General features: G+C 38.1%; 1 protein-coding gene across 2 annotated transcripts in view; it reads left to right on the top strand.

Moving 5' to 3' along the window:
• Window positions 1-625: 625 nt before the first annotated feature.
• The window catches only part of BLTP3B (bridge-like lipid transfer protein family member 3B), a 63,422-nt gene continuing 39,714 nt past the window's right edge, over window positions 626-24,333 (top strand). For both annotated transcript variants that reach the window (XR_014492966.1, XM_083366735.1), the window contains exons 1-8: window positions 626-831; window positions 7,173-7,335; window positions 8,671-8,709; window positions 11,438-11,529; window positions 15,075-15,264; window positions 20,040-20,180; window positions 21,127-21,297; window positions 22,243-22,423. Coding sequence is in view for 1 of the 2 variants with exons in the window: in XM_083366735.1 (XP_083222861.1) it covers window positions 788-831; window positions 7,173-7,335; window positions 8,671-8,709; window positions 11,438-11,529; window positions 15,075-15,264; window positions 20,040-20,180; window positions 21,127-21,297; window positions 22,243-22,423 (1,021 nt within the window). In the remaining variant the exon portion in view is untranslated. The remainder of the gene's footprint in view (window positions 832-7,172; window positions 7,336-8,670; window positions 8,710-11,437; window positions 11,530-15,074; window positions 15,265-20,039; window positions 20,181-21,126; window positions 21,298-22,242; window positions 22,424-24,333) is intronic.

Genomic DNA, 24,333 nt, shown 5'->3' with positions numbered 1-24,333 from the left:
ACAACCCCTTTACAAACGGCAAGAGGCTGGAATTAAGCCTGCCAAATTTATTAAGATCAAACAGAGCAAAACAACGACACCAACCATGAAACAGGAGCTATGAAACAGGAACTACTACCAGATTGTTGGGGGCAATTAAGCTGACTTTGTAATGATGCCGCTTGGGGTGTGTGTGAAAGCCCTAATAAGCAGGTATATACATAGAATGAAGGCTACTGCTAAGCTTGTAAGCCGCCCTGAGTCTTCGGAGAGGGGCGGGATATAAATGGAATTAAAATTAAAAAAATATATAATTGTACATTGTATAAGAATTCTCTCCGATATGCAAACAGAACTATTTTCAGGCTTTTTGCTGACTAAAAGTACTTATATGTGGAAATAACTTAGATTTTAACTTAGCGGTGCCTACGCGTCCGCAATTGTAAACAGGGTGAATCAGGATTACATTGCTGGCACCGGAATGCTGCTGAATTCATTCAAGTCACTGCAAGAAAGTCGCACGAGAGCAAACTCCTCGCGCCCTTGCTCGAATACAGTAGTAGCAGCCGAGAGACGGGCGGCGCATCCACCGGCTCGTGCCTCCCTTATCCCCGCCCCATCAAGCTCAGCCTGTCAGCTGGCTCTACTGCAATCAAGATGGCGGTGGGGCCGGGAAGCGTGTGAGCAAAAGCGGCTGCGCTGCCTTGTCTCGGGGATGGAGGAGTCCCGCGCGGGGATGGGCCAAGCAATCACCGCCTTTTGCTTTCCCTGAAGAACCGGGCGGCGAGCTGAGAGGCGAAAGCGGACCATGGCGGGCATTATCAAAAAGCAGATCCTTAAGCACCTTTCCAGGTCGGTACCCTGGGCGCTTTTCCTCAGGCAGGGCGGATTTCGGTGTTCTTTTTCAGCGCCTGGCAGGGCGACTCGGCAACGGAAGAGGCGGAGGGGAGCCTAACGCATCCATTTTCTTCAGTCGCGAGGTTCAAAGTCCTGGGAAACGTCTGCAGGGGCCCTGCGGGCGGCTCTTTGCTCGTTTCTTGGGTGGTTTGGGAGAGCTAGGTGTCAGAAAATACAACGCTAATTTTGAATTCGCGGGGGCGAGAGCAATGCCGCGCGCTAGGAGCCCGAAGGGTTGAGCTTGCCTTGGTACCAGACAGCTGAGGGGAGTAATTCTGGGGGCGGCGGAGGTGCCTTCGCCATAGAAGTACCCACCCGGGGCTTTTCTTGCCGCACTCTAGAACAGGGGTCTTCAAACTTGGCCCTTTTATGACTTGTGGACTTCAACTCCCAGAATTCCTCAGCCAGCAAAGCTGGCTGAGGAATTCTGGGAGTTGAAGTCCACAAGTCATAAAAGGGCCAAGTTTGAAGACCCCTGCTCTAGAAGGCCTCCGCGGCTCATTCTACCGGTGCAGAGAGGAGGTCGAGATAAAGCTTAATTGCCCGAGTTATGTATCCGTAACCTGCCAGTAGAGCGGGACGCTCAATTGAACAGCTTGTCTCTGGAACAGTGTGGGTCCAGGAAAGTGCACAGGCGAGAGTGGGTGGATCGTAAATTATACTTGACACGTTGTCTGTAGGAGGAGCGAGCGGCGACTTAGCTGATGTCACCGTGCATATTGTCTCCTAAAAGACGAGTCTGGAGATGCCAGGTTTATGTAGAGATGACTGCTAGCTAGCCTGCTGGAAAACGCGTTGCCTGCGATATAGGTTGTGATTCAGCACTGCGTTCCCTCCCTGCTTCCTTAGTTGTAGCTGAAAGGAAGGAGAGAGTTGCTGAGCAGTTTTTATAAATCTTTTATACTGGCTATGCGTTTGAAGCGATGATGTTTGTGCTTCCGTCCATCCATCTCGTGTAGATGTTAACCTGAAGTAATGTCAATAGTACAAGGGTTCAGGGCATGATCGTGAATGAGGTAATTTGAGGATGCTTTTTGAAATGCTAAGAACAGTGAGAGTAGGAGGTAGATCTATTTCTGCAAAACTAAATCAGTAAGAAGAACTTAAGTATTTGACATTTGGTCAACTGATTTGTACGTTTGTCTTGGTTTGGCTTTTATAACAATTTCTTGAAATATATTGATTTATGGGTTTGAAAACAGATAAAATTGTGTTGGCACTAAACATTGCAGTGTAGAAGTCAGCCTGAATAAAGAGGCAAGTTTTGAATATGCTGTTGGTGTAGAATCCTGCATATCTGCTTAAAATGGAATTCAGAGGGACTCTTCATTTATAGAAAGAATAGAAACAGAAAACTGAAGAATGAGCATGTAGCATAAGATGGGAGGAATGATCTATTTTACTGACAATAGTGAAATTATGTATATTAATAACCGGTCTTTTGATGTGTTCATATAAACTAAACATCTGGAGCAAATAAAGTAGTTTTCCATTTTTGACTGAATGACGGTTTTTCCTGAATGCATAAGCTTTATGATAAAGCAAAGTGCAATATCAATAAAATGTTATAAACAATAATGGTCATGATTATTTCCTAAGCATGCATGTCTTTGTTAGACTGAAGCAATATGAAGCAGTTCCAAGATGATCAAATGTCTTTTTCCCCATGAATTCTGAGTTTGGCTTGGTGTATTGTACACCTAAAGATGCATAGCAAAAAAAAATGGGAAATTTTGAAAAGTGAGATAATAAAGGCCCAGTCTAGTACAATATCAACAAAGAAGAAAAATAACAGCTCTCATAAGAAACCAGCATGGCTGCATAAAGAACTCTCTGATAAATTGAAAGATAAAAAAGACAAGTATAAGAATTGGAAAGAGGGGCACATAACTAAGTCAGAATATCAGCAAATAGCCCGTGCCTGCAAAGATGAAGTGAGGAAAGCTAAGGCTCAAAATGAACTAAGGCTTGCGACCAAAGTCAAAAATAACAAAAAAAGCTTCTTTCAACATATAAAAAACAAGAAAAAAGTTAAGGAAATGATTGGTCCATTAGTGGGGGAAAGTGGCAAAAAGGTGACAAGCAATAGGGAGAAAGCAGAACTATTTAATTCGTTTTTTGCATCTGTCTTTACACAAAGGGAAAAAACAGTCCAACCTACCCAAACCAGTGCCATAAAAAGCAGAATAGAAACGCAAGTTAAGATAGGCAAGAAAATGGTAAGTGAGCACCTGTCCAGCCTAGACGAGTTCAAATCACCAGGACCAGATGGATTACACCCCAAGGTTCTCAAGGAACTGGCAGACGTGATCTCAGAACCACTGAACTATATTTTTCAAAGATCCTGGAGCACTGGGGAACTACCAGAGGACTGGAAGAGAGCTGATGTAGTTCCCATCTTCAAAAAAGGGGAAAAATAGATCCAGGAAACTACAGACCTATCAGCCTGACCTCAATACCTGGGAAGATTCTGGAAAAGATAATCAAACAACAAATCAGCGAACACCTTGATGCAAACAAAGTCATTACCAAAAGCCAACATGGGTTTGTCAAAAACAGATCATGCCAGACAAATCTTATTACATTCTTTGACCAAGTGACAAAATTAGTGGACCAGAGGAACGCTGTAGATATAATTTACTTGGACTTCAGTAAGGCATTTGATAAAGTAGATCACAACCTACTACTTGATAAGATAGAAAAATGTGGGTTAGATAGCATTACCACCAGATGGATTCGTAGCTGGCTGACAGGCTGTACTCAGCGTGTGGTCCTCAATAGAACCACATCTACATGGAAGGAAGTGTGTAGTGGGGTGCCCCAGGGCTCTGTTCTGGGCCCAGTGTTCTTCAATATCTTCATTAATGATTTGGATGAGGGGATAGATGGGGAACTCATCAAATTTGCAGACAACACCAAGCTGGCAGGAATAGCCAATACTCCAGAAGATAGGCTTAAGATACAGAAGGATCTGGACAGGCTCGAACACTGGGCACTATCTAACAAAATGAAATTCAATGGTGAAAAAAGTAAGGTTCTACATTTAGGCAGGAAAAATCAAATGCATAGGTATAGTTTAGGTGGTACCTTGCTCAATAGTAGTAACTGTGAGAGGGATCTCGGAGTCTTAGTAGACAATCACTTCAATATGAGCCAGCAGTGTGCTGCAGCTGCCAAAAAAGCCAACACAGTGCTAGGCTGCATTAACAGAGGGAGAGAATCAAGATCAAGTGAAGTACTAATACCACTTTACAATGCTTTGGTAAGGCCACACCTGGAATACTGCATCCAGTTTTGGTCACCACGATGTAAAAAAGATGTCGAGACTCTAGAAAGAGTACAGAGAAGAGCAACAAAGATGATTAGGGGGCTGGAGGCTAAAACATATAGGGAACGGTTGCTGGAATTGGGTATGTGTAGTTTAATGAAGAGAAGGGTGAGGGGTGACATGATAGCAGTGTTCCAGTATCTCAGGGGCTATCACAAAGAAGAGGGAGTCAAGCTGTTCTCCAAAGCGCTTGAGAGCAGGACAAGAAGCAACGGATGGAAACTAGTCAAGGAGAGAAGCAACCTAGAACTAAGGAGAAACTTCCTGGCAGTTAGAACAATTAACCAGTGGAACAACCTGCCTCCAGAGGTGGTGAATGCTCCAACACTGGAGGTTTTTAAGAAGAGACTGGACAGCCATTTGCCTGAAATGGTATAGGGTATCCTGCCTGAGCAGGGGGTTGGACTAGATGACCTCCAAGGTCCCTTCCAACATATTATTATTATTATTATTATTATTATTATTATTATTATTATTATTATTATTATTATTATTAAATAAATGCATTTTCTTTATTAAATTTTCAACTCACACTTTAAAAATGAAATTCTTTTAAAATTGTAATCCAAAAAAAGTGTTTTAAGAGGCATTCTTAATAAAAAGAAAACACTGAAATTTTGAAATAGATTATATGTAATTATGAAAAAGCTATTTTTTACTATGTTTAAGGCAAAACTGTTTAAAATGTTTGACTACTTTATGTAGTGCACTTCATTGTCTTTGTCATTCTGAGTCCATTAAATCATATGAATTTAAGTGTATTAGTGGAGAGTTCTGCATGATTGCGACAAACTGGGTGTGATGATTTTTCTTCATGCTATTTTTTTCCTGTGAACAGTTATTTAAATAATAAAGTGAACGCTATTGTAATGCTTGTATGTTGCTTTACTAGCATGCAGGTTAAATGATGACCCTTAATAAAAAGTAATCTCTCTGTTCTTATGCTAAGGATTATGCAGATACATTTATGTCATGATTTCCATAGTGAAATAAGGTGTGACTACTGACCTTTAGGTTTCAAGGCGGTTAAGGGAATTGTCATACATTTATTTGACTCTTGATAAAGTCAAAATGTCAGTTCCCCTCAGGTGAGGACTTTTCACACAACGTACTCAGTACGCTTTCACTTAGTTAGCATAACTACTGCCATTTTTGAAATGTCTTGATATTCAATAATTTTTTTTTTGAGTTAAATTCTCAGGCAAGCCTTATTTTCCCCATCTGTACACTCTATTTGACCCTCTTGTGCAGAATTCTATAGTTTATGTGGCATTTAATTTTAAAATACAGAATTATTTTCATCTTTTCCGTCAACATGCTCTACTTAAAAGTGTAGCAGTACAAATATGTATCTACTCAAATATAACAAAGATATTTTATTTAAATAATTTTTAATTCATGTCATCTATTTAGAATCACATTTGTGAGATGGGCAGCCATATAAATTGACAGAAATAAAGATTTGCAATGACAGCCCCAGTTTAAAGAAAAGACAAGTATGCTCTTAAGTGACTAGATGTAACTAAACTATTATTGAATTTCCCAAATTGCTGTTCTTCAACTGTCCAAAATGGAGAAATGAAGAACTGATGAATACTTTTTGGAAGTGTCTGTCATTCAATGATTAAGAATTTTTATTATTTTTTTCTACTAGGTAGATGTTGACAGAAGATCTGATCACATTTGATCAGAAAGTGCTTTTTGTTTAAATATCCCACTTGAATTACTGTAGCTTATTTTCTTTTGGCCAATACAGCATACAAACACATCATGCTATTTTGAGTAAGCAGCATTATGCAAAATGTAGACAGTGAGTGACAAGTAGCGAGAAGAAGGAATTAAAAATGGGAATTAAAAGAAAAGGAAATGTAACTGAATATAGTTTCATGTAGCACTATTCACCATATCTATTAATGCTTTCTATCCTTGCAATCACTAGTTTTCACCATTTCTTCACCCATTCATGCATTTCTTTGGTTCATTAAATTTCTCAATTTGCTTCTCTTGGGAAACCTTAGTTCCATCCAAACATGAGCCTTGGTGGCACAGTGGTTAGAATGTAGTAAAAGGTAAAGGTAAAAGTTCCCCCGCACATGCGTGCTAGTCGTTTCCGACTCTAGGGGCCGGTGCTCATCTCCGTTTCAAAGCCGAAGAGCCAGCGTTTGTCCGAGGATGTCTCCGTGGTCATGTGGCCGACATGACTAGACACCAAAGGCGCATGGAATGCTGTTACCTTCCCACTGTAGTGGTCCCTATTTTTCTACTTGCATTTTTACGTGCTTTCGAACTGCTAGGTTGGCAGAAGCTGGGACGAGTAACAGGCGCTCACTCTGTTATGCGGCACTCGGGATTCGACCCGCCAAACTGCCGACCTTCTGATTGACAAGCTCAGCGTCCTAACCCACTGAGCCACCGCGTCTCTCTTAGAATGTAGTACTGCAGGCTTATTCTGCTGACTGCTGTTTCCAGCAGTTTGGCAGTTTGATTCTCACTGGCTCAAGATTGACTCAGCCTTCCATCCTTCTGAGGTCGGTAAAATGAGGACCCAGATTTTTGGGGGCAATATGCTGATTCTGTAAATTGCTTAGAGAGGACTGTAAAGCACTGTGAAGCGGTATATAAGTGCTATTGCTGTTGGTCTATCTTCAACTTTTTTCCATCCTTTTCCAGATGTTTGTTTTATGATTTTATCTCCATTCATAGTTCGTAACAGCTTTGAAAAAATTAAATTAAATAATTTTCCATGTGCAACAAAAAAAATCTTCATGGTGAATTAGTTGAAATGCTTTTGAAATGTTTACCTGTTTAAAATGCTAAAGTAAATGTTTAATAATCTCATAATTGATATTTTCAATACTTTCCAGAACACTTATTTATAGTATTTGTTTGTTTGTTTGTTTACATGAATGTTCAGTTCTGTAAATTATTTAGGGAAGTAACTTTGGTGTCTATGTATGTTTATTTTTAGGTTCACCAAAAATCTATCACCTGATAAAATCAACTTGAGCACATTGAAAGGTGAAGGTCAGGTAACCAATATAGAGTTTGATGAAGAAGTACTTCAGAATATGCTAGACCTTCCCACTTGGCTTGCCATCAACAAAGTATTTTGTAATAAAGCTTCTATTAGGGTGAGTAAATCACTATTTCAGTTAAGGAATTTGGACAATTTTTATTCATGTCGCTCTTAAAATAATTTGAATCCAGTATTTGAAATGGGTTTAAACCTTTTTTTAAGCTCAATAGGCTGTAATAAAGGAAACTGCAGCCATGAAACATTCTGTTCCATTTTTGTAATAAATAGCATGATATATATGGTCCTGTTAAAATAGGATTTAGTTAACCATTTTTTCTCCTTTGTGGCTTCTTTTTGAAGCCTTCAATTTTGAGGTAAAGTCCAGAATTCTTTCAAAAGAATCAAACTTATCACATTTTTTTTCTTCTGTCTTTCTCTGGTAGCGTTTTATCTGGCATTTATTTTCTCTGTCACTCAATATATCCATCATAGACACCAAACATTTATAGAAGGGGGGCATTTAAGGACTGGAATATGAACCATGTAATAATAGAGATATTATTATGTAGAATATAATGAAAACCATTTTGGTTTAGTGCAGGGTTCCCAACCCCCCGGTCCACAAGGGCTGCAGACTGTTCAGAACTTGGCCGCAGGAGCCATCCCTTCTCCCCTCCACCGCTGGTCTGCAAAGCAGGAAAGGTTGGAGACCGCTGGTCTAGTGGTTAAGGAAGTAAATTAGGAAGCAGGAAACCATGGGTTCAAATTCTACCTTAGCCATGAAAGCCATTTTGGTGACCTTGGGCCAGGCACTTCCTCTCAGCCCAACTCACCTCACAGAGTTGTTGCTGTGGGGAAAATAGGGGGAAGTTATATATGTTTGCTGCCTTGAGTTATTTGTAAAAATAATAAAGGTTGATAGAAATAACTAAATAAAACTAAATTTCTTGTAATATGTGGATCTGGGCAAAAGGAAGTGAATGCATAACCAAATAAAGGTGGATTACAGCTGTTGCAGCTTATTTGAAGAAAGAGCTACGTCTCCTGATGGATTTTTGAATCCATTTCCCATCACAGCCATGAGTAGTATGAATAACAGCAGGTATGATATCCCAGAAATTAGCTGAAGAGGATTTTTCCCTATTTTGTCTATATAGAATACCTTGCGGCCATATCAGATACCTTCCTTCCTTCCTTCCTTCCTTCCTTCCTTCCTTCCTTCCTTCCTTCCTTCCTTCCTTCCTTCCTTCCTTCCTTCCTTCCTTCCCTCCCTCCCTCCCTCCCTCCCTCCCTGAATTTTATCCTGAAAAACAATAGAGATAATTTGATTTTGTTTTTATTGATGTAGGCAAAATTATATGTTCCTTTTGCCTCATTTTCTTTCTTTTCTGGAGATAAAAGTTCATTATTGCTTAACAATATTTTCTCTTGTATTTGTTTTCCGTTGCAGATACCATGGACAAAATTGAAAACACATCCAATCTGTTTGGTGAGTTTTGAATACAGCCACTTCTTTGTGATTTTTAAAGTAAAATGTATATAGACTATCATTTTCTGGAAGTCACAAAAATAATAGAAATAACATTTGCATCACAATAGCACTCGACTTATGACCATTCATTCAGCAACTGTTTAAAGTTACATTGGTTCTCAACAAATGGTGGTTATGACTGGTCCTCACAATCTGACTATCTCAGCACCCCATCATGTGTTTGCAAGTTGGGTGGTTGGTAAGCAGCTCATACTTATGATCAGTTGCAGTGGCTCATGGTTTCATAGTCACCATTTTTGACCTTCCCGACCGGCCTCCCAAGAAAGGTAGTGAGGAAGCCAGTAGGGAAGGTTGTAAGTCGTCGAGGTAAATGTCCTCCACCCACGCACCCTTCCTCAGTCTCTGCTTTCATGCTACACTGGCCAGCTGCTCACAGTGAAGCATCTTCCTTGAGCCTTGCCATGCCTCTCTTGCACCCTCATATGTGCACTTCTTCGTACCCATGTGCACCACCTCAAACCTCGCTATACCTTGCTTGCATCCTCACACACACAGAGCTTTACCCTGCCTCTCACACCTTCACGCACCACCATGCACCCGTGTGCACTCTCCCCAGCCCTCCTTGCATTTCCCTCACATCCTCTGCATGCTTGCACATTCCCTTCATCAGCCTTACCACATCTCTCTCACATCCTTGCGCACCCTCCACAAGCCTTTATACCCTGTCCTTGTAGCAAGAGACAGTTACTCAATTACTGTTGTAAATTGAGGACTGCTATACAGTTTCACTAAGAAGTGAATTGTCAAAATAACTAAATAGCAGTAGAGGTAGTTATTAATTTACAACCACAATTGGGACTGGAATTTCTGTCATTGAGTGAGATGGTTGTAAAGTGCAACTACATTGCTTAGCAATGGTAATGCAATTCCAGTTGCCATCACTAACTGAATCCCATAATATTAGATGAGGCAACTTCCTGCTGGAATTCCACAAGAAATTGCAAATTGCAAATCTCAGGTGTCTTACAAGCAGGCTGACAGGCAGGTAAGTGGCTGCTGCTGAGTGGAGGAAGGTGCAACAGGTTGTATGAGGGCGTAAGGCTGGCACAGCAAGGTTCAGAAAGGGCGCATAGGGATGCAAGAGTGTGTATGATGTTGCGAGGAAGGGACGTGGAATGTGCACAAGAGATGTGTGAGTGTCTTAGCTTGGCATGAGCATAGAGAAGTCTGTGGAGAGTGTGCAGGTTGAGGAGATTTACATAGCAATTTGTAGCCTTCCCTGCTGGTTTACCCATTGAGTTTCCATGTGGGAGGCCAGATGAATTTTACATGAAGCTTCTCCTTCAGGATTTAAACCCCTCATTAATGCATGCAGTAGCTAAATTTTCTGTTGCTGGAATGAAAGTAAAACATAATTGGTTAAAGACATTAATAAGTAGTTGTTTTAAATACTACTTTTAGTTTGGTACATGTTAACTTATAATTGTTAGAGGATATATATAATTTTTATTTTTATTTTATGTCTATCAATATTTTAGATTTATCTGGATAACATGTATTGATGTAGTAATAGAGAAGTGAATGTTATTATATGTGATTTATTTTGCTAGATGTTATTTGTTTCACTCGGTTTTCATTCTTTTAAATTTTGCTGATCATTAACTGAATAAATACGGTATTATTGATTTAATTTGCTTTCCTTATGGCAAGCTGGTAGGGAAGGCCGTAATTACATGATCACGGGGCACTGCATCCAGTCATAAGTGTGTAAGGGTTGTCAAGTGCCAAGATCATCACCGTGGGGATGCTAGAATGGCTGTAACTCCAAGGACTGGTTATAACTACCATTTGCTCAGAAATTATAAAAGTATATCTTTGCATTTTCAAATTTCTCCTTTTAACTTGGCTTCTCATTCACCTGTGGTTTTTGATAATATTTAAGTTTTTCAGTTTTGAGTGAAGAAGTTGAGCCTAAATATTTGGAGAAGGTTTCTTTTAAAACTGTAGTCTGATAAATTGCTAGGTATTGCCTATGGCAATAGTCTTTCTTAAAAATTAGATTAGGTTAATGTGGTCTTACCACAGTATAGCTGCCAGACTGTTGAAGAGTTTGACTGTACGTAGTAGCCCTAAAGTGTATGTTATGACAGACTCTCAGTGGTTATACATACAACTCTATTTTGGTTCATGGATGTTACCATTTTATGTATCTTATATATATATTATGTATTTTTGAAGCCCAACTTTGTACCTGATATTGCTATAAGAAATAAATTATTACAAGTGATAATATAACAAGATCCAAAGAACCCTTTTAAGATTGTGTGTTTTAGTGTTTTCATTCTATATGGCATTGGCTGCTTAAATGACATGCATGGAATGCAATTTGAAACATGTTTCAACTGTAGCTATTGAGCATTTCTTTAAAAGCTTTAATTTAATTGAAGTTTGTTTGCATACAATTATTAAAAACCTAGCAAATTACTATTATAGATGAGCATACTATTGTACAATACATATATGTTCATGATAACCAAGTTGAACAATTGCTGTAATTAGATATCTTTCTTTAAAATCTATTAGGTACAGTATTACATTTTTCTTGACAACCTGCAGTATTTAGAGAGTTTTATGCTAAACCTTTACCCAGCCATTATGCATGAATAGATTAGATAAACTGATTTTAAAAAATCAATTCAATTATTTTTTTGCCTGTATTTCCCAGTCATTGGATAAAGTAATAATGGAAATGTGTACATGTGATGAACCTCGTGCCCCAAATGGACCATCACCTATAGCAACTGCATCAGGACAAAGGTAAATTATTATTAATTATTTCAGTGATTAAGATGGAATGTATACAATACCATGTTTCCTTGAAAATAAGCCCTAACTTGATTTTTGGGAGTGGGCCTAATATAAGCCCTACCCCAAAAGTAAGCCCTAATTTTGAGGCAAGGCACACACCTAAAAATCAAGCTAGGGTTGAGAGGGGGGTGGTTGGAGCTTCTCCCGTGGATTGACACTTGCTTTACCAGCCCACTTCTGTGGCCAAAGGAGCAGCTTCATTCTGCAGCTGAGAATGGAGCTCCAGCCTGCATTTTGCAGCCAGAGGCCTTTCCGGAAAGCCTTCTGACTGCGAATTGCAGGCCAGAGCTCCATTCTCAGCTGCAGAAGGAAGCTGCTTCTTCAGCCACAGAAGTGGGCCGGCTTGGGGCTGTTGGTGCTGCCGCCGCGAGATGAGTGCATAAGACACCCACCGGAAATAAGACCTGGTGCCTCTTTTGGAAACAAAAAAAAAGACTGGGTTTCGGGAAACACGGTATGTATAAGAAACAAACTGGTTATAATTTAAACATAATACCATTTGGTAATTAATAATATGTATGGTTAGCTTGTGAAAGAGAAGACTGGCGGGGGGGATATGGTAGTGGCCTACAAATAACTAAAAGACTGTTCCATGGAAGAGAAGACAGTTTTACTCTCTTAAATAGAGTCATACCTCGGTACTTGACTGATTTAAAACTCATAGAATTTGGTACTCAACCCATTTTGATGCAAAAATTTTGTTCCAATACTCATCATTTGTTTGGTACTTGATGCACAAGCTAGAACTTGTCGCTGCCTTGTGACTTGCTACCCTTTCCAGCTGAAACAAAGGGTCACATGTTAAGTCATGATTTAGGCTGAATATTATGAGGGATTTCCTTACAGTAAGATCTTAACCGACGGAATAATCTGCTCAAAGCAGAAGTAGATTTTAAGTGCTCTGCAGATCTAAGGGGGAAAAGTGCTGCAGAGAGCTTACTAATATGCATGCAGTACCTGTCTGCATTCCTTGAACCAAGCATATATTTTCCTTAGTTCACTCAGCAGCTATTAAATATAGCCATGTGTTCTTGGGAAAAAACACTGTTGCTTTAAGGATGGCAGACAGGTGGTATGTAAATGGGTATCCTTTTGTTTTTTAATCTAAAGGGATGCGTGATCCTAGTATATGTCTTATTGTTGGAGGTTTTCAAGTGAGAACTTGATGGCAACCTATCAGAGATAATTTAGATCATTCTAAGCAATGGCCGTGGTTTATTTAGAATTTTGGTACAGGTAGTCCTCAACTTACAACAGTTCATTTATTGACCATTCAAAGTTACAGTGGCACTGAAAAAAGTGACTTGTGACTGTTTTTCACACTTACAACCGTTGCAGCATCCCCATAGTGACATGATCAAACTTGACAACTTACTCATAATTATGACAGTTGCAGTGTCTTGGGGTGATGGGTTCACCTTTTGCGACCTTCTGTCAATGGGGAAGCCAGATTAACTTAACAACTGTGTTACTAACTTAACAACTGCATTGATTCACTTAACAGCTGTGGCAAGAAAGATGATAAAATCAGACAAAATTCACTTCACAACTGTTTTACTCAGCAACAGAAATGGGCTCAGTTGTAGTCGTAAGTTGAGGACTACCTGTATTTGAAACCCACACATCTAAAGTTGGGAAACACTGTTCTATAGGACTGCTAAACTGAGCAAGGGGTTGAACTGGATGACCTTTAAGGTCCTTTCCAACTTATGGCTTCTCTATATCCTTGACTACTTTTATTAATATAAAATGTCTGCCACCAACTGTGGCAGTGGTTATATCTTCTCTAATTTGAACTTCTTAAGTTGTTCTACAGTATATAATTTTATTGCTCCAGGAACTGCCATTATACAGCAAGCAGTGAAAACCCTTGCACTGCTCTAGCATAATATTTCCATGAAACACAAGAAAATGCCAAATAATTTGCAATGGAAACTACAGTTATTGTGCATACCCAACTTTATTTATTTATTTATTTATTTTATTTAGATTTATATACCGCCCTTTCTCAAAGGACTCAGGGCGGTTTACAGGATATTTAAAAGAAAATCAATACAAAAGCTAAAAACAATTAAAAAAGATTACATCATTCCCTGAGAAAAAATAAAAACCCCAGTTAAGTTAAAAAATTCTCAGCCTGGGCCAGAGAGCTCGAAGAGCCAGGTCTTCAGGTTCCGGCGGAATGAACGGAGGTCAGGGGCAGTCCTAAGCTCTGCGGGCAGCTGGTTCCAAAGGGCAGGCGCGCCCACTGAGAAGGCCCTCCCCCTGGGTGTTACCCGCTGGCAATCTTTAACCGGCAGCACCCTGAGAAGACCCTCCCTGTAGGAGCGCACTGGACGAAGGGAGCTTGATGCTGGCAGCAGGTGTTCCCTCAGATATCCCGGACCCTCGCCATTTAGGGCTTTATAGGTCATCACCAGCACCTTGAATCTCACCCGAAGGGCAACCGGAAGCCAATGCAGCTCACGGAGTGGAGGTGTTACATGGGAGTATCGGGAAACCCCCATCACAACTCACGCGGCCGCATTCTGCACCAGCTGAAGCCTCCGGGTGGTCCTCAAGGGCAGCCCCATGTAGAGAGTGTTGCAGTAGTCTAAACGGGAGGTCATGAGCGCATGAGTGACTGTGCGTAGGGCATCTTGGTCCAGATAGGGTCACAACTGGCGCACCAGGCGAACCTGGGCAAAAGCCCCCCTGATCACGGCTCCTCTGTGATCTTCAAAATTGAGCTGTGAATCTGGGAGGACGCCCAAGTTGCAAGCCCTATCAACAGGGGGGGGTAACACCTCACCCCCCCATCATTAGAGATGGAATAATCTGGTTGACCCGAGATGCCGGTATGCACAGCCACTCAGTCTTGGCAGGATTGAGATGAAGCCTGTTTCTCCCCATCCAGACCCGGACTGCTTCCAGGCAACGGGACATCACGGCGAGGGCATCGCTGGGTTGGTTCGGGGTGGAGAAAAAAAGTTGGGTATCATCAGCATACTGATGATACCCCACCCCGAAACCACGAATGATCTTGCCCAGCAGCTTCATATAGATGTTGAACAGGAGGGGCAAGAGAACCGACCCCTGAGGAACTCCACAAATGAGAGGCCTCAGGGCGGACCTCTGCTCTCTCGTCAACACTGACTGCGAGCGGCCCAGGAGATAGGAGGAGAACCACCGCAAAACAGTGCCTCCCACTCCCAACCCCCTGAGACGCCGCAGTAGGATACCATGGTCGATGGTATCGAAAGCCGCTGAGAGATCTAATAGGACTAGGACAGAGGAACAACTCCTTTAGAATTGTGAAACTAATATCAATAAAAAGCTAATTAGATACAGTTTTTTGGGGTATTTAACAATCTTTAATCTGTTCTGGATTTAGTGAGGATCTGATGTCTTATCTACACCAGTACATATATTGTCTTCATTTTGACCAATTGCTAAATGTTTCATTCATGTACACTAAAGTCTAATTTTTAAATCCCTGCATTTTATTTTGCCAGTGAATATGGTTTTGCTGAGAAAGTTGTAGAAGGCATATCTGTTTCTGTAAACTCCATTATAATCCGAATTGGAGCAAAAGCTTTCAATGCTTCATTTGAACTTTCTCAGTTGAGAATATGTAGTGTAAATGCAAAGTGGGAACACGATGATCTAAGATTTACTCGAATACAAGAATCACAGCGTGGAGAGGTAAATTTTATTTTTTTTTCTTCCCAATGTTTACAATGAGACTTTATTTTTTACGTATCTATTTCACTCATAGAAAAATAATTATAGCAGAATCCACTTTTTTATTTATCATTATATAAATACTAGCATTTAAATAATGTCTTTATAGATTTTTAGTAGCTATACAGACTTACATAATCACAGTTGTCTTCTGGGATTTTTTACAATTTGCCAGTTAGCCTATAGCTCTGGTATTCCTGGTGACCTCCCATTCAGCCCTGCTTAGCTTGTCAGCCTAACCAAGACTGATCAGCATTTATACAGTTATTTTAATATTAAAATTACTTTGTAGTGGCTAACCATCTTAAGTCACTTGCTACCATTTACATATGAGTACAGCTTAATCATACACTTGCTACTAATTCAATTGTTATCTCATGCTTTTTCACATATTTGCAATTTTTGAAAAGCTGCTCATGTTGTTACAGTATAGTTATGCTGTTCAAATTCCTGATTAAAGGGAGGAATATCATTTCTTCGTTTATGAAATAATTAGCTTGTGACATTATGCTTTTGAAAGCCTTTAATGGGCCTTGACAAGTATTTAGGAAATAAAATAAGTTGCAAAAGGAATCTTAATCATAGAAATCAGGACTATAGAGCATCTAAGTGTCTGTATATATAATATCCTCCATGGGTGGCATTTAAGGAAATCTGTTGGTATTCTGGAGAAAATAGTAAACTTGAAGAACAAATCTGTTGCAGCAACTCCAGGAGCCCAAACTTTTGCAGTCAGCGGGCTCATTTAGATTTGGGAGCATATTAGAGATACTCCCAGACAGTCATTATGGTGATAGAACCATTCATCAGAGAAGCGAAATGCAGTCCTCCCCAAGAAACTTTGATCAAAAGACCAAAATGCCAAAAAAAAAAAAAGTTTTCAGGTTCTGAATAGTTTTAAAGGAGAAAATGGGAACAACCAATTTCTAGAATATTTCAATCTCCTATTTCCTATCCTCATCCTTAACATTTCCATATTTTTTTTAAAAAAATGGAATGAAAAAAAATTGAGCTCTGATTATGTGTGGTGTGTGATGCTTTGTGTTGCCATGTTGTTCAGGTACATGCCCAGTCTTTTGATTAGGATGAGTTACAAAAATAAATAAACACATTCTAGGTTTTCAGAAGTAGGGAGGCTGAGTTGCAGCTCCTATACATTGGTTATCCTGATTTATCAGAATTCACCATTTTATTTTCTAAGATTCTCTGGGATATATGTGGTTCCAGAGGCATTGCTGGAAATGCAGGTTATGCTGGAGATTACTGGTTTGCATTGCAACTTTGATTTCTGCTTTTAATAAAATAATCTTAAAAGGATGGGGCAGATGTCTTGATAGGAATCAAGGACTGTGTTAGCAGCACACTATTATTTTGGTGCCACCATGGGAACATACTATACATTTAAATGCTGACATGTTATTTTATTCAAGAAAATTAGGCTTAAGCATCTGGAATTGCAATTTTCAGATATACGATCTTATAATCATAGAATTATAGATTTTTTAAAAAATGGTAGGCACCTTAGAGGTCATCTGATCCAAGCTACTGCTCAATGCAGAATACACTATAGCATCTTTTAAAAATCATTCAATCACTGTTTGAGGTCTTCGAGTGAAAGAGAATTCTCTATTTGGCAGTCTAATTCACTGTATGGTCAAACATCAAAGTAGTGTATGATAATGTCTAGTCTGAACATATTTTCCTTGCAGTTTTTACAAACTGATTCTAGTCCTGCTTTCTGGGGCAAATAAATAGCAAATAAATCTACTCCCTGTTTTTTGTGACAACCTTTGAGATATTGAAGACTACTGTTCTGTCCCTCAGATTACAGATTAAATAGACCCAGATAATTCTCACAGGGCTTGATTTCCAGACCCCTTATCTTCTTGCTATCCCTGTTCTGAATATGCTTGAGTATGGCACTGTACTTTTTTGAATTGTACCCAGAACTGCACACATTATTCCCAGTAAGCTTTAACTAGAACAGAATAAAACGAATTATTACTTTCTGTGATTTGTGGAGTTATTGGTGTTCTCTGAGCTCTTCCATGACCTAGACACTGTATTTTCCATAGTTCATTCAGTACTTCCTTTTAAGCTCCAATCATAGAAATCAGGACTATAGAGCATCTAAGTGTCTGTATATATAATATCCTCCATGGGTGGCATTTAAGGAAATCTGTTGGTATTCTGGAGAAAATAGTAAACTTGAAGAACAAATCTGTTGCAGCAACTCCAGGAGCCCAAACTTTTGCAGTCAGCGGGCTCATTTAGATTTGGGAGCATATTAGAGATACTCCCAGACAGTCATTATGGTGATAGAACCATTCATCAGAGAAGCGAAATGCAGTCCTCCCCAAGAAACTTTGATCACAAGACCAAAATCTACTCCCTGTTTTTTGTGACAACCTTTGAGATATTGAAGACTACTGTTCTTCTGTCCCTCAGATTACAGATTAAATAGACCCAGATAATTGATTTCCAGACCCCTTATCTTCTTGCTATCCCTGTTCTGAATATGCTTGAGTATGGCACTGTACTTTTTTGAATTGTACCCAGAACTGCACACATTATTCCCAGTAAGCTTTAACTAGAACAGAATAAAACGAATTATTACTTTCTGTGATTTGTGGAGTTATTGGTGTTCTCTGAGCTCTTCCATGACCTAGACACTGTATTTTCCATAGTTCATTCAGTACTTCCTTTTAAGCTCCAATGAAGCCAATAATGAACACTGTTTGGGTACAGTTGTTCAGCTGATTGTGAATTCATGTATTAGTGGTACCATTTAGCCCATATTTTACCATTTATTAAGGAGAAAATGCTGAAGGATTATATTTAAGGGTTTTGCTGAGGTCTCGGTTTACTAAATCTTTGTTATTCCTGTGATCTAGTAAGCTAATAATTCTGTCAAAGAAGATATGGTTAATCCAGCATGATTTGTTTGTGACAAACACATGCTGGTTCCTCCTAAATGCAGTTTACCTGCCTACAAATAGTCTGCTCAACAAGTTATTCAAGGATGTCTCCTACTATAGATATCAAAATGAGAGATCTATAGTTTCCTAGATCCTCTTCCTTCACATATGGTGATGACATCTGCTTTTTTTCAATCTTCCCGAACCTCATCAGTTCAACAGGAATTCTCAGATTAATGAGAATGGTTCTCTGATCTCTTCTGCTAGTGTGAAGGAATATAGAGCTGATCTTGAGGATAGGGAAGAAATGAGCCAGCTGTTGGTGAGAGGATTTTCAGAAAAATTATACAGTATGGAAAAAGAGGAAAGCTGAGAAAGAAACTCAGCATTTATTTATCCATTCATCCATCCAATTTCTATAGTCCACCCAAGTCAACCAATGATTACTGGCAGTTGTTCTTATTTTGTTTGGTAAAGATGGCAAAGCGAGAAATGTGGACAGGCTTCAACTATTCTATTATTCTACCTTACTATAATAAAGAGCGTTCCTAGTGTGACTGTTTCATGACCTGATTTATTTGAAGAGCTGTGAGCTAGTCTCTTCAACACAATACAGTGTTATCTACCTCATACTAGAGCGTTGAATTCATTTAAATTAGTTGTCATTATTTTGACATAGGTATAAATGGTAAGTTTGCATGTTTGCAGATTATATTAAATTATTCATCTTAATAAAATCAAAATGATTATGAAGAGTTTTGGAATAATTTCTTTAAACTTTACTAAGCATAAAATGATATATGTTGGTGCAAAATTTCACATATAGATTGATGAGATCAGAATTGTCTGAAACTAGCCAAGAACTAAAATTTGGGTCATAGTGGATAATTTAGTGAAAACGCTGACTCGGCAACTATGAAACAGTCAAAAGACATATTAGGAATTTTTGTGAAAAGGACCGAAAGTAAAACTGCCGATAATATCATGACTTTAAACAAAGCTCTGGTACATCTGCATCTGGAATTTTTTGTCCTTTCTCAAAACATTAGTACAACAGGTCAAGATTAGCTAATGAACTTGTTGGGAAGGAGATTTATAAAGATTAAAGAAAATATTTCTTCACTTGATACATAATTGATTGGTGAAGTTCATTACCACAGTTTGTGATAATCGCTAAGATGGCTTTAAAAACTGTTTGGACGAATCTTTCATTGCTGAACAAAATTTGATGTTGGGTGGTAGAATGCTTCCAGTTACAAGAGTATTATGATAAGTGAGTAACACTCATGTTCACTGATTTCAAAGATTACAAACATAGTTCACTTAGGCAAGACCTAAATAGAAAAAATGGTGTAGATGATTACTGTGTCTTGCTTTCTCCTATGTATATGTGAATGATTAATTAGTGTTCCAAAGATCAATCACATAGTTTCAAATAAAAATATATTAGTATGTGTGTATTGTACCTTGCCACAATCATGCATAGATTTTTGGCAACCCACAACATGAAAGAAAAATAATAATAACCATTAAACGGTTACAAAATAAATCCAAAAGTCAAAATACACAAAACTAAACATTACATTCTTAAACTTGCTTTTTGCTGTCTTGATTTAGGATGTGATTTTTTCTTAGTTATGAATAACAAATTTGAGTTTTATAATCTTAAAGAATGAAAGTTAACAAATCTAAACTGAATTTCAGTTGGCAGCCTCTAATCAAAAAGAGAATCAGCTATGCCTGCTTTATACACACACACACTTAGATAAACTCTACTTAATGTTTAATTAATTTATGTACCGGTATGTTTTATTATAGGTATTGACATTTAAAGAAATCAACTGGCAGATGATCAGAATAGAAGCAGATGCAATCCAAAGCTCTCAGCATGAAATCATGAGTGCTCCAGTTCGCCTGATTACCAACCAGTCCAAAATTAGAATCATACTTAAGAGAAGGGTAATGCTGAAACTGTTGAAATCAGTTTGCTTATTTTATTTAAATAAAATAATGTTAATTTTATTTATGAGCATTTTAATAGCAGTGGATAAAATGTTATATGGTAATATAATGTATTAGTTGGAAGGAACCTAACAAGTCATTTCTGGTCATTGTAGAAATCCACTGAACATTCTGTGGCAGAATGCAATTAAAAGAAAATGTGGTTTTGAAGCTGCTAAAATGAATTTGAAATGTTCATCATTGGTACAAAGTATCATCTTATAACTAAGGTTTATAAAAGTGTTACAGTTAAACCTAGAAAATCAGTATGTTAAACGTATGATTCAGCGGGCAAGAAATCTTGGTTATAATATAATGTTAGAGCAATGGGAAAATACATGGACTGATAAACTGATATTCACATTGAATTATAATATTAATGAGAGCTTCTGCAGTGATGCGCTGGTTGTATTTGATACCAGATAAACTATCAAAGATATAAGGTTGTTTCAAATATTTGTTGGAAATGCAACTGTAAGGAGGGAACTTTTTATCATATGTTGTGGACATATGAGAAGGCAAAGAAATATTGAGCAAAGATCCGTGGTTTAATTCAGAAAATTTTTAAAGTAGACTTACAATGTTGTAGGCTTTCTAAATACAATAATAGATTGCTTACAGAGGGGTTTGAAGTTTAACTTTGCTGTTCGTTTACCTGTTAACTACCTTTTTTATATATAGTAGCTAGACAGGTCAATTGGTAACAAATAGATTTGCAGAAGTTTATAAATTATAGACCTGCTTCGCAACAGGGAGAAACTTATTATTACTGTAATATATCAGTATTTAACTGTGGGGACAATATATGTATATGTGTTTCTAGTTGTATTTTATATTAAGAAAGAAAATTTTTAATAAAATATATTTAAAAACAATATTTAAAATTCACTTTTTCTTTTGACAGTTAAAAGATTGCAATGTGGTAGCATCCAAACTAATTTTAATACTGGATGATTTACTGTGGGTTTTGACTGATTCTCAATTGAAAGCTATGGTACAGTATGCTAAATCTCTTAGTGAAGCCATAGAGAAATCAGCTGAACAGAGAAAAAGCCTTGCTTCTGAACCCATGCAAGTAAGCCAATCAAGTATTTTTATATCTTAATATTGGTACAAATTTGTTTATAAAACTCTACAGTATGGGCTTCTATGGAATTTCAGTCTTTAATTTTGTGTAACTGTTTTATTTTGTTTGTCAAACCTTAGGTTTTTCCCCCCAAATTGGTAGCATCAATTTGAATTATATAAGAAATTACATAACAAGAGTTAAAATATTTTTTGAGTTTGCTGTGTAATATTCCTCTAAGACAGAAGGACCAATTGCTATGAATATTTATTATTATATTTATTATTAGAATAGACAGTGTAATAACTAGTATATCATACTGGACAAAGATCAAATTAAATTAGTTTTGCATATTTTTGTATTATTTTCTGCTTTTAATCTCTTCATAACTTAATTTCAGTAGGTAGCAAAGACTTGTTGGCCAGACTGCCATCTTGTTATTATTCTTATTTTTCTTGTTCTTAATTTATGTTGTATTTATTATTCATATTGTACTTTATTGCAATTATATTTTGAGCTGTCTAGTGTTGACTGGAGACAGGTGCCCAAATTGAATAAATTTAATGAAATCAAATCAAATCAAATAATTTCTAGAAATATTTTGAATACTGCTTTGAAAAAATCTGTTTCACAAGGTTTTGAATTTAAACTCAGCAGCGTCACTCTTGTTGTCATTCAGTTTAATAGCAATAACTGCCAAATAACTTTGAAGATTAAAGTATAATTTATATTTATTTATTTATTTATTTATTTTAATTCCATTTATATCCCGCCCTTCTCCGAAGACTCAGGGCAGCTTACAAACTTAGCAGTAGCCTTCATTCTATGTATATGCCTGCTTATTAGGGCTTTCACACACCCCCCAAGCGGCATTTGAAAATATTATTTAATATGAAAGCATATGTTATGTTACGGTGTTTCAGTGAGGTTTATGTTGTACTTAAATTCTTTCAGAGTTCCATGTCGGCATATAATTCTCAGGAGATGAAAACTCAACAGTCTTCAGCAGCTTCTGATCAAAATGATGCAATTGTAAGACTATTCAATGATTTTGATGTTAAGGAAACATCTTACCATCTAGCAATTTCTCATTTGGATCTGCATATCTGTGATGATATTTACACCAAGGAAAAGGGCAAGTCTTTTATTTATTATCTTTATGATTGACCAAAATTGTATGACTCTATGTTAAACTACTATATATTTCCAGTTTATTTTGCTTGTACATTTTCAGGTCTGTGCACTACTTCTTAAATATTAATTGGTGCATAGCAGTATCTTATTTGTTTATTAATCAAAGTTAGATTTCTGCCATCTCCCCAAAGGCAACTCTGAACAGAGCACAACAAATGGATAAAACCACATATGAAACCACAGATATAAAAAATATAAAAATCACTTTAAAAGTAAATATTATAAAAACAAAGAATCAAGCCTAGGCAAAGAGAAGTTAAAAATAGCCATGGAGCTATTTAAGAATGTCTTTGTTCCCTGGGAGTCCCAGATATCATGGTTCCGATAAATGAGACAATTCAAACAAATTGCAGGCATATTATTTATCTAAAAAGTTTTAGTAATGAAATGAAACATTGGAGGGATGGAGGGATGCCAGAATCTGAAATCTCCTCCCCCCAAACCCATCATAACACACACACAATCCCCGCCCGTATCTACACGTCATAAATCACATTATCCAATTGGTTTTACATATGATGTTACACTTCCCCTTCTGCGTGTGGCTTAATTTTATCTTCTCAAGATAGCTGTTGAAGTTTCCCTCTCTTCAAGATTCAAAGTGAAACAGTTTAAACAAAAGGCTGTCTCATATATTGTCAGTGCAAAAAATATGTCAATGTTTGCAGCATTGACACCAGGCCTGATAACATAACCTGATGGTCTTCTGGTATATCAAAAGGGTTGGAATCTATCTATTTTTTGTGGGGGAGAATATCCCATAAGGTGGGTGGCATAGCTGAGAAGGCATGCCTTCTGGGACAAACAGAATAGAATAAGGTAGGGTAGGGTAGGACAGGACAGGACAGGACAAGACAAGCAGAACACTTTATTTGACCAAGTGTGATTACACATACAAAAGGAACCAATAATAACACCAACAAGTGGGGATAGTAAAGGAGATAATAAGAAGGATAATTATAATACTACAGACATACTACATGTGTAAGTATACATAGATATTACACAGCACTGTGTGAATTAGGGGATCAGCAGAGTGTTGGCGCAAGGGGAAAAATTGTTTTTGTGTTTAGTTGTTTTGGCCTGCAGTGCTCTGTGCCTCTGTCCCAAAGGGAGGAGTTGAAACAGATTATGTCCAGAATGTGAGGGGTCTTCAATTATCTTTTCAACCCTCCTTCTGACCTGCACAATATACAGGTCTTCTATGGAAGGCAGGCTGGTTGCAATTATTTTTTCTGCAGTCTTAACTATCCATTAGAGTCTCTCCTGTTTGGTTCCTGTACCAAACCAGGCAGTTATAGAAGTACATATGAAAGATTCAATAATTCCTTTATAAAACTGCATCAACAGCTCCTGGGGCAGTCTGAACTTCCTGAGTTGTTGCAGGAGGAACATTGTTTATTGTGCCTTTTTAATGATAGTTCTAATGTTAAGGGTCCATTTCAGGTTCTGGCAGATTATAGAACCCCAAAATTTGAAGGACTCTGCTGCTGATACTGTGCTATCAAATATGGTAAGAAGTAAAATAAGAGAGTAAAATTCACTCTCATCTCTACAGTTTTAAGAATATTCAGCTCCAGATGAATATGCTTATTTATCTGGACCATAGGGCCAGTTGTTCAACCTGCCATCTATATGCAAACTCATCGTCTCGAATGAGGTCAATGACAGTTGTATCATCTGCAAACTTTAGAACTTTAACAGAGGGTTCCCTTGAGGTCCAGTCATTGGAATAGAGCAGGGGTGTCAAATTCTAGTTCATTGAGGGCCGCATCAGCATTGTGGTTGCTCTGGGGGGGGCATGGGTGGGGGGGCATGGGTGGCTCAATGTTGCTTGTGTCGGGGGGCTGT

Source organism: Vipera ursinii (assembly GCF_947247035.1).
Source record: "Vipera ursinii genome assembly, chromosome: 6".
NCBI classification, from domain to species: Eukaryota; Metazoa; Chordata; class Lepidosauria; order Squamata; family Viperidae; genus Vipera; species Vipera ursinii.
This window is presented reverse-complemented; position numbering and strand designations above follow the sequence as displayed.